Source organism: Notechis scutatus, chromosome Z (genome assembly GCF_049901735.1).
Source record: "Notechis scutatus isolate UNSWTSFEM ecotype Mainland chromosome Z, rNotScu1.2, whole genome shotgun sequence".
NCBI lineage: Eukaryota > Metazoa > Chordata > Lepidosauria > Squamata > Elapidae > Notechis > Notechis scutatus.
In genome coordinates, this window is record NC_142025.1 from 111,462,100 (window position 1) to 111,473,988 (window position 11,889).

At 38.8% G+C, this 11,889-nt stretch overlaps 1 protein-coding gene across 1 annotated transcript; it reads right to left on the reverse strand.

The window, feature by feature from the left end:
• Positions 1-1,271: 1,271 nt before the first annotated feature.
• On the reverse strand, positions 1,272-2,201 carry LOC113425739 (olfactory receptor 10G6-like). The gene has a single exon (XM_026687989.1). It carries the CDS (start codon positions 2,199-2,201, stop codon positions 1,272-1,274), a length of 930 nt encoding a protein of 309 aa, XP_026543774.1.
• Between the last annotated feature and the right edge of the window lie 9,688 nt (positions 2,202-11,889).

Sequence of the window (11,889 nt, forward strand, 5' to 3'; positions counted from 1 at the left end):
CACCCTACTAATCTGATGAGTTGCATGTCTTTGAACAAAACAGTTATTTTATTATGCTCACCTGATATAAAGCTTCTGGATTCAGGCAGTTTCTAAATCTTGAAAATACATAAAAGTAGGTACATACTGTAGAGGATGAGAGAGAAAGAGATAGACAGACCATCAATCAATCAGTCAGACAGACAGAATATCACACACACACACACACACACACAGAGAGAGAGAGAGAGAGAGAGAGAGAGAGAGAGAGAGAGTGACAAAGTGAGGAGGGAGGGAGAGAGAGACGAAAGAGATGAGAGAGAGAGAGAGAGATGAAGGGAGAATAGAGGGAGAAAAATGGTAGAGAGATGGTAGAGAAAGGGGAGGGGAGGAGAGGGGATGGGGAGAGAGAGAGAGAGAAAGATGGAGGGAGGAGAAAAGGAGAAAAATGACAGAGAGATGGTAGAGGAATTGGATGGGGAGAGAGAGGGGGGAGGGAGGGAGGCAGGCAGGCAGGCAGGCAAGCAGATAGGCAGGCCGAAAGGATCTACCTTGTATCTAGTACAAGTTCCATAATCTAGTTGCTTTTCATTTTACTCTTCAAGATATCTCCACAATCTTGTAACTGTTTTATAAATTGTCATGTGTGAGAAGGGAAAGTTTTGGTGGAAATTTCCTTAGCACTGAAGACTGTTACCTATGACTTTTGTGACACTTTTGTAAGACAAGATTGTTTTTCATGTAAGCCTTACACCTTCTGGGTCTGATATATTTGTTGAAATATTACAGGTGGTTACAGGCCATCAATTGGTGTGAAGAGGCATTGTTTCATGTTTCTCCAGTTTAGTATAAAAAAGAAAAGTATCATAGTTATTAAAGTGTCCATTAGTACAAGCTCCATAATTTGGTTTAATCCACTGTCCTTGTTCATAAAATATATTGCATCATTTTAGGAAAATAAAATAGTTTTCAACATGCTCTATCCTATACATACATATATGTACCCCCACTAGCCTCCCAAGGTGTACATAATCAGGCTGTTACTCAACTTAGAAGATGTGTGCTCTGTAATCCCATCTGCTAAATCTTTCCTGATGTGTGTCACATGAACCCAATTGAAAGAAATTGCATGGAGTGATCAATGTACTATTCAAATGAATAACATGCATCTTACTATTTGATCCTTACTCATCTTCTATGTAGTTTAATAATAATGGTTGTAGAAAAGAAGTACTCTACTGGGATCCTTTCCTGAAACTTCAGATATCTAATCTAGTTTGGTCTGTGTGCTGTTAGAATTTCCTAATCCTGTAACACAGACTCAGCATGGAATCTTTCATCTCCTTGTTCCTTAATGTATAAATTAGAGGATTAAGGAATGGAGTCCAGGTGGTATAGAAAAGAGCCATCACCACACTGAGAAGATCCTGGGTCCCTGTTCTCAAATAATTAAAAGCTGGAGGCACATAGCAGATTATCACTACCATGAGGTGAGATGAACAAGTGGAGAATGCCCTTTGTCGTCCTTCAGCTGAGGGGATTTTCAAAATGGTGGTGACAATATACATGTATGACATCACAATGAGGAAGACACAGATGATGGCTACTAAGCCAATATCAAGCAAGGTAAATATCTCCTGGAACCAGGTATCTGAACATGCCAATTTCAACAGGGAAAGAATTTCGCAAACAATGAAGTTCACCTCATTCTTGGGTCCATAAGGCAGGCCATAGGAGAGTGAGGTAACCATGATGGAATGCACACAACCACCAAACCATGTGCCCAGGGACAGATAGAGGCACATTCTCTGATTCATCAGGATGTTGTAATGAAGAGGCTTACAGATGGCCAGGAAGCGATCATAGGCCATGACAGTGTAGAGGAAGAACTCTGAACAGCTCACAAAATGGTAGAAAAAGAGCTGGGTCAGACAGCCTCCAAAAGAGATAACCTGTCCCCCTTCCACAAACCCACTCATCACTTTTGGGACCACTATGGTGGATACTGAAATATCCATGACAGCTAAATGGCAGAGAAACCAGTACATTGGTTTCTGCAAGTTGGATTTAGATGCTACAGTCAACAGGATCAGAATATTCCCCATTACAGAGAGTAAATAGACAAGTAGAAATAAGATGAATAAGAGGATATAAAGCTGTTGAGGATATGGAACACCCAAGAAGACAAATTCAGTCCAGTCTGTTTGGTTTTCACACCCCATTTGCACAATAGTCCTCTCTCGGAAATTCAGATTTTCATGGGTGAGGATTAGCAAGAATTGAGAAATTCTGAGATTTTCTTTCTGGAAATATATCAGGCCTCAAAGATTCTCTTTGTGAACTGTGATTCTAAACAAGATTCTCAAATTCGTCTAAAGCAGATAAGCATGTTCTCTTCACCCACAACACAGGAGGTTTTGGTTTTTGAATTATTCTATTTTCATTGTTGTTGAAAATAGAAGCTTGGAGATAAGATTTCAGATTTTGGTAACCTGCCCAAGATGCAAGATCCAGAGAAACTCAGAAGAAAAATCTTTATGTTGAAATATGGTATTTCTCCATTCTGCAGCCAAGACATTTTTTTTTCAATTACTCACCAAGGACCTGAATCTCCATCCAAAGTAGTCTTGAACTCTTAAACCATTTGTCTCCAAAAACACAGTGTCTTTATGTTTTGAAGCCATTTATACAAATTCTTCACATTTCTGACTTAATAAGGAGAAGATTTGCCTTAGAAAACATGACACAACCTGGAGAAAACGGCTTGAAACAGACGCTATAAACAGTTGTGAACATGAGAAAACACACCTCATATAACTTCAAACGCACTCTAGTTTCTTCATTGGAGGCTTAGAATCTATCCAATTTTTTCTGTCATTCTATATCATATCACCCTCTGGTCTTCCTTTCCCAGGATGTTCAGAACATTTTAAGAATGGATTCTTTGAAAAACAAATCAATTAGTCTTTTAGGTAGCTGCATCCTTCACTGTAGAATTTCCATTAGAGGGAAACTGGGGAACAGGTTTTATCAGAATATGCTCCTCATCAATGCTATTTATTTCCTTAATTAACCACCTGTGTCTGCATAAGATAAGCATGGAAAAGACCTAAGCTTTAAAGAAATGTTTCCTCAGGAGAAGAGAGCACTTCCTGCTGGTCATAATTCCCTGAAGATCTTTAATTTACCAATTTAGAATATGATATCTTTTAATGATCACTTATTTCTTTTTTTTTAAAAACCAAATTTTATTAATTTTTAAAGACATACAAAACATAAATACACAAAAGCACAAAACATAAAAGCATAAAAAATCTCTTTTCTGAAAGTTGCTTAGTCCCGGGTTATAACTCTTGGTACAGACACAAATTCAAATTCATATTCATTTTACATACCATTTCATATCTTATAAACATTTTCAATTTTCTATATAACTTCTCCTCACTTTTAAATTTTCTCAATTTTATTTTATTTATCGCCTCTCAAATCGAATCATAATATTTATTATTATTTGTCTGTTCTATTTCCAACCATCCATTTATTTTTCTTCTTTAAAAAAGAAGAAAAACTTCTCCTGTACACTAAATGGAGTATGATGCCTTTATCTCCTTCCCCTATATTTATAATACTTAATATAAAACACATAACTTACATTGGGATTCTGTCTGGTACATTCTAAAATTATACTATATTATCAAAAATAATACAAATCTATTCATTAATATTGATATTCATTTATATCTTAAACATCTAACACATTACTTTTCAGTTAAATCACATACTTTTATGGGGGCACCTATTTTCCATAGTTATTCCCCCCCACCTCACATATTATAGCTCATTATTTCATTACGATGTTCCTCCTTCTTCTACTTCAAATCTCTCATTTCACAAAAAAATTCGCTAATATACCATAATCTAATCATTAATATTAACAATCATTTATATCTTAAACATTTTATCCATTTCAATTAAATATCATGCCTTTGTGGGAACACTTATGCTTTCCAAAAATTATTACCCCCCACATCACATGTCTTAAATCATATTTCATTACAATTCTCCCTTTTTCTTAACTAAAATTTCACTAGTTTATATTAAATATTTTATCACATTTTAAATTACATATTATTTCCAATTTTCTATGGTTATTTCTAAATACAAATATAAAAATGCAATCTTATGTACCTTTCTAGAATCCCAATTTCAATAAGATTTATCCATTATCTCGAAAAAAAACTTTTGCTTCTTCGCATCTTGCTCCCCACCATTAAGGCTTCTCATCCCTTCCCTTCTCCCTTGCTTCTTCTTCTCTTTGTCCTCTTTAACCCCTTGTCTCTCCACCTCCCTTTTCTTCTGTTTTCCCTCTTTCTGTTGTTTCCTAACATAATGTCCCCTTTTCACCTTATTCTTCTCTTTTTGGGTTGTTTTTCCAGATCTTAAAGTCTTCTTTTCCTTTTTCTCTTTCTTTTTCCCTTCTCCAACCAAAGTTATTTGTTCATCAAAGATGGCTTCTTCTTTGTCCCCATCATCCTGTTGCTCATTCTGCTTCACATAAGTATAAACCGCCATTTCTAAAAATTGAAAAAGAGTGCCAAAAACATCTTTCCCTTCTTGCTTTTCTTTTTCATATTTTTGATATACAAGTTTCAGTCCATCCACAAATGATGCCATTGTGTAGAGAAAAAGTTTTTCCAAACAACCACCCAGATGATTTTAATCAAAAATAATTCTCAAAAGTTCCAAAATCACCAAACAATCCAAACAGGCTGTTTCTTTTAAATACCTTCTTCTTCTTCACTTTCTCTTTCTGGAGTTAAAGTTTAATCACAAAGTTCTCTTTCAAATATATTTTTTAGAAGTCTTATTGATGTTTAGTAACTCTTTAAAATTCTAGGCAATCTTCTCCTTATTTTCAAATTTTGTTCCGATTTTTTTCCCCCTCTCCCTTCCCACTCACAGCCAAAAGAGTTTTTTCCATCCGCTATCACGTTAGGAAGGAGAGTGGAACAAAAAAGAAAATCTTTCCCTTTTAGAATATTCGCAGCTTGTTACTTTCACTAGAAACAATATATACTTAGCAGCCTTCAAGGTTCCAGGTCACTTTCTTTTGCCTTGTCCTGGTTGAAAGCAACTTTCACAATTCTTCAAACTTTCTCCCTCCTGCACTGCTTGTCCGGCTGCAGATTTCTTCGTGGCAGCCATTGCTGACCGCCGTTCCTCCACCTCGGGAAAAGGGAGTTTTTGCCGGCTGGGGAGGGGGTCTGCGACACCCCCAAACCCCTTTCCGGCTCCCCCCTGTCTTCAGCTGCCTCTACGGGGCAGCTATATCTCCCAGATCCAAACGGATCGGGGGAACCTTGGCGGCGAACACAGCAGGGATCGCACGGTGTCGCGAATCCCTGCCGCCACCGAAACCTTGCAAACCGGAAGTCAAATGATCACTTATTTCTATTGAACACTTTTCCCTTTGGGTATTTTTACTTTTACTATTCCATACAGGGATTTCAGAAGTTTATCTCTTTTCTTTAACAGTTAATTCATGAAGCATTTGCAGCAAATGTTTTATGTTCTGGTCATGGGGAAAAAAACCTTTTAGGCAACTGGTTTATAAAAATCAATCAATCAATTAGAAGAGAACAGGAAGGGACCTCAGAGGTCTTTTAGTCCAACCCCTGCTCAAGCAAGAGACCCCATAACCATTTCAGACAAGTGGCTGTCTAGTCCAGGGGTCGGCAACCTATGGCTCCAGAGCCACATGTGGCTCTTTTAACCCTTTGCTACGGCTTCCTCCTTTCATCCCTCTGTCTTGTGCAGCACAATGAAATTTAGGGCGCTTCACAATGGGGGAGATGGGGTCCCCTTCTCCTCGTGGAACCCATTATGAGGCAGAGCCACAATATAACCCTGCCCCACTTGCCGCTGACAACAGCAGCAACAGCAGGCCAGTGTCTCAGGGCTGAGAGCAGGTTGTGTGTCCAGCACCAACAAAGACTGGAAAAAGCTCACCATTTCCAGCTGCAGTCCATTGGAGAGAGAGAGAGAGAGAGAGAGAGAGAGAGAGAGAGAGAGAGAGAGAGAGAGAGAGAGAGAGAGAGAGAGAGAGAGAGAGAGAGATTCAGCTTGATTTGGCTCCATCTACTCTCCTCTTTCTGCCTTTGCCCAGTTTTACAAGGATTCAGTAGATGCTGCCTTGGTGACAGGCAGAGTCATCCCATACTTTGCTTGCCAAGTGTCTTTGGGGACTACATTTTCCAGCCACTTTGGACCCAGTTGCAAGATGCATATGAGTGCATATGTGAGTGTGCTGCTGCTTGGGATGATGCTTCTCTGAAGTGTGTGCAGTGATTTAAGGCAGCAACCTCATGGCACTGTGATGTAACAGCCTGACAGTCACTCCTTTTATAATACAAGGTTTATTTTTGTATCTTTCCAGAGACAGAGAGAACATGGCCGAATTTCCTATATGCTTATTCCCTGAGGGTATGGGTTGGGAAGTGGGGGTGGGGAATGGGGGAGAGGGAGGGAGGGAGGGAGGGAGAGGGAGAGAGAAAGAGAGAGAGAGAAAGGTGAACAACACACTCAAGGCCAAGTATGGCAAAAAATGGCTGGGAGGGGAGGGGTGAGGCAGGGCTGGCAAATAATTTAACATCTGGTTCCCTGCCCGAATAACTTGCTGGGTAGGCATGGCTGGGGGGGGTTTCATGTGACTGTGTGGGAGTGAGTGATGTTGAGTTGGCCACGCCCACCCAGTCATACCAGTTGTTAAATTATTGGCTCCTGGCCTTTTCTTTTCTGTGGGAAATGGGTCCAAACGACTCTTTGAGTGTTTTAAGGTTGCAGACCCCCTGGTCTAGTCTCTTCTTAAAAACCTCCAGTAATGAAGCACCCACAAGTTCTGGAGGCAACTTCTGTTCCACTGGTTAATCGTTCTCCCTGTTATGAAGTTTCTCCCTAATTAAGATAATGTGCAGTTGTTTGAGTTCCCAAAACCTGATTATTGAATGGGGGGGTCAAATGGTCAACTTGACCAATAAGTGGTCAATAAATTGATCATTTAAAGTGGGCAAAAACAGGACTGGGTATATGGTGTGTGAAATAGAGCTTTGTATGACCTGTCCTTGAAATTTTAAAATTAATATATTAACATGATGTCCCTTTTCCAGGTAAAATGTATACAAGGCTAAATAAATATATACAAGGCTAAATAAATAAATAAATAACACATTTAAGAAGGAGAAACAAACCACTTCTTCAGATGTGAAGCCTCTCCCTGCAGTTGCAGGAACTGGGTATGGCTAGTCTAGTGAAGAGAAGGACCAGGGGAGACATGATAGAGAGGAAGGGGTCAAGCTATTTTCCAAGGCACCTGAAGGCCAGACAAGGAATAATGGATGAAACTGAACAAGGAGAGATTCAACCTGGAAATAAGAAGAAATTTTCTGACATTAAGAACAATCAACCAATGGAACAGTTTGTTTTCAGAAATTGTGGGAGTTTCATCACTGTAGAGACTGGACTGCCATATGTCAGAAATGATGTAGGGTCTGCTTGAGCAGGGCAGGAGTTTGGACTGGACCTTGGAAGTCTTCTAGTGAAACCCCTTGATTAGGCAGGAACTGCTACCAGTGTTGGAGCATTTACAACTTCTGGAAGTAGGTTGTTCCACTATTGCATGGTTCTAACTGTCAGGAAATTTCTCCTTAGTTCTAAGTTGCTTCTCACCTTGATTAGTTTCCACCCATTGCTTCTTGTCCTGCCCTCAGCTGCTTTGTGGCAGCCCAGGAGATATTGGAACACTGCTATTCATCTTCTTTTTATCAGACTAGACATATCCAGTTCCAGCAACCGTTCTTCATATGTTTTAGCCTCCAGTCCCCAGATTATCATGGTTGCTCTTCTCCACACTTTCTAGAGTTTCAACATCTCTTTTAGATTATGGTGACCAAAACTGGATGTAGTATTCCAACCATGGCCTTACCAAGCCATTATAAAGTGGTATTAACACTTCATGTGATCTTGATTCTATCCCTCTGTTCATGCAGTTTTTCATTATTTATTTTATTGCTCTATTATCTTATTTATGTTCAGACTCCCCATGCCCAGATCATGGACCAGCACTAGGCTGTGACATGTCACAAACTGGGCCACAGAAACAAGTAAAGTCCCATCTCCAGGATGTGCCAGCATGCAAAACCACACTCCCTCCAGTCTGCGGAAAAATCTCCTCCATAGTGGTGCCCAAAAGGTTGGAGGCCACTGTCCTAGATTAGCCCAATGGTGAAACAGTTAGCAAATAAAATTTATTTAACCTATAAATTAATAAACTAAATAGGAGAGTTATTTATTAATTCATTAATTTTTTTAAAAAAATTCTTGATAAACTTTTGTTTTTTAGTTCAGGTGTACAATAGCAACTAACTACAATAATCTCCAAACATCTGAATAAAAATATTTCAATTTGAGAACGAGAGTTTATTAGGAATTTAGTTTCAATGGAGAAATAGTAATTCATGTAAAAGGAAAAACACCATTGGAAATGATATTCATAATAATATGGTGCAGTGGTTAGAGTGCAGGACTGCTTGCTGGCTGCAATTTGGCAGTTCAGATCTCACCAGGCTCCAGGTTGAATCTGCCTTCTGTCCTTCTGAGGTGAGTTAAATAAGGAACCAGATTGTTGGGGGCAATAGGCTGACTCTGTAAAACTGCTTACAGAGGGGTGTAAAGCACTGTAAAGTGATATATAAGTCTAAGTGCTATTGCTATTAGAAGAGCAAACTTTCTCTGGACAGAGAATAAACCCCAGATCTGTGATTGACACAACCTGTGAGGAGGACACACCAAAGGAATTGAGTACTACCACAGGTCTAGTAGATTGCATCAATTTTATCTAGTCAGGTGACTTTTTATAATAGAAAACTAAGTAAAAATGCTTTGTTAATTTGTCGCTGCTACTCTGAATTTTTATGCCACAATTTCACCAGGGCTTTCTTCATCTCCTTGTTCCTAAGTGTGTATATCACCTACGTTCAACAAAGGGGTTACCATGGTGTAGAACACAATCACCACACCATCCATAGAGCCCTGAGAAGCTGGTCTCAGATAATGTTATATCACAGGCAGTAATAGATGCCCACCACAATAAAATGGGTAGTACAAGTTGAGAAAGCTTTGTTCCGTCCTTCACTACTATTAATCTTCAAAATAGCCAGGATGATGTAGATGTAGGATGCTAAGATAAGGAGAAAGAAGGTTATTGCCACAAGGCCAATGTCAATGAAACTCATCAACTCATTGAGTTTTGTATCAACACAAGCCAGCTTCAGCATAGCAGGAATATCACAGAAGACATAATCAATATAATATTTCTGTCCTTTCAAAATAAGCACCTTCAATTGGGTCCAGATGAAAATTGGAAACCAGTGCAACTCCCAGAGTTAAGGATGACATGTGCTTCTAAGGACACACATAATTTGCCATAACATTTTACACTAGCTTAAGCTTCTATATACTCTTCAAGGGCAGCCCCATGTAGACCACATCATAGTAGTTCATCTGGAAAATGACCATGGTGTGAGTGACTGTGAGCCAGAACATTGCAGTCCAAGAATACATGCTTCCTAGGTCCCAATAGATGACTGTGTGGAAGGAAAAAATTGCAGTTTCCTTCTGAGTAAGTCATAGCTAGAGACTGTAACTGCCTTTAAGGTCAATGCTTTTTAAATATCAAAACTGCTCTGAGGAAAGGGCAGGTGTGAGGGTTGGAGAAGAAGATAGAAGGAATGGCAGATACCAGCAGATGGAGAAGAACAGCTTGTGGAGGAAGCATTGGCTGGAATTAACGTTATCAGACATGTATAAACAGATTTCGCCAGGAATTGCCTTTTCTTTTGGCAAGGCAGAGAAGAGAGATGACTCCTTATTGGAAAAAATAGCAGTGGCAATAACACATAGACTTTACAGTCCTTTCTAAGCAGTTTACAGAGTCAGCATATTGCCCCCAACAATCTGGATCCTCATTTTACTGACCTTAGAAGGATGGAAGACTGAGTCAACCTTGACCTGGTGAGACCCGAACTGCCAAACTGTTGGCAGCCAGCGATCAGCAGAAGTAGCCTGTACTACTGCATTTTAACCACTGTGCCACCACGGATCATAAAAAAGTTACTAAGATAATAAAGAAGAATGCAGAGACTTCTCATAAAGAATTGTCTAATCGGACTTCCGGTTTGTCGGCTTCGCGAGCGGCAGGGATTTGCGACTCTGCGCGATCCCTGCTGCGCTAGCCGTTTTTGGTGCTCCGATCCGGACGGGTTCGGAGCTAGGCTACCCTGCAGGGGTAGCTGAAGATAGGGGGATCCGGAGAGGGGTTTGGGGGTGTTGCAGACCCCTCCCCAGCCGGCAGAACCCCCTTTTCCCAAGACAGTGCAGCGGCGGTCTGCAATGGCCGCCACAAAGAAGCCGGCAGCTGGGTAAGAATGCGCAGGAGGAAGAGGAGAAAGCCTTTGAGAGTAAAAGTTTTCTTGGTTGACCCAGGACTCTAAGATACATTTAATATAATTCCTGGAAATTATGGCTTTTTGAATGATTCTTTCCACAAGAGAAAATAAGCGGCAATTTTGAGGTGCTGAAAGGAAAGTTTATTCTCCCTCCCGACGGAATTAATAAGTGGACATTGAGAAACCTGTTTTTTTCAGGTAAAACTAGCTTTGTGTGATAAGTCGGAAGGGAGAGGACAAAAAATATATTCAAATGTTAAGATTTTGTTGGAGGAGATGCCTTAAGGATTTGAAGACAGAAATATAATTCCAATAAGGCTTTAAAATACAGATTTGGATTTTCTTTTTTTTGATTGATACTACCCCAGGAAGAGAAAGGAGAACTTTGTCTTGGCTTGGATTGATTGAGGACTTTGGGACTGTTCTATTTTTTTTTTTTTTTTTGAAATATCTTGGTTGGTGTAAGAAGGAAGAGGGAAAAAAGAAAAGAAAAGAAAAGATTTATAATGGCTTTTTTTGTTGAGGAACTGAGGGAAGAATATGAGCAAACAAAAACAGACAGTAAAGATGGTATGAAAGAAGCCTTCCTTTTTCTAGAAATGGTGCTGGTTAACTATCAACAAACAATACAACAGATGGAGGCAGAAGAACAACAAGAAGAAGAAGACGAAGAAGCCATCTTTAATGAATTTCAAAATTTAACTAAGAAAGAAGGAAGGAAGAAAGGGAGGAAAATGAAGGACTTAAGATTTAAAAAAACATTCAGGAAAGAGAAAAATAAGGTGCAAAATAAATATAATGATAGTAAACAAAAGAAAAAAGGAACACAACAGAGAAGGGATGCCAGCAAGGCAGAGGCTAGAAGAAGGGGGGGTAGGAAGGTCTGGTGGGGGAAGAAAGAAAGGGAAAAGGTGGAGAAAAGCCACAAAGTTTTGAAATTAGATGGGAAAAGAGGAATTTTTTTTAGGGACAAAGGGTAAAGTACAATTTCTTTAAAAAAGATTTTGCAAGGTACATAAGATGGTATTGTAACATTTGTATTAGAAATAGAAAATTAGAATGGTTTAAGAGTTAATAAGAGATTAAAATGTTGAAATGTTTAATAATGATTGATTTCAAAATTTAATAAAATATTAAATGTTTAGAATATTGAGTTTTAATTAAAGAGTTTAATATGATTATGGTATTGATGTTATTATAAAACTATTATAGTAGCATTTGTTTTTGGAAAAGGCAATGGGAATGTTATAAGATTTAATATTTAGATTTATTATTTAACTATGTGTTTAATCATTTTGGATTTATTATTTTGTTTTTACTATTATTAAAAAAAATTAGTAGATAGAATGTACAGATTGGGTATTAGGTGTTATTTTAAATGTTAATCTAATTAATTTAGGGGGAGGAT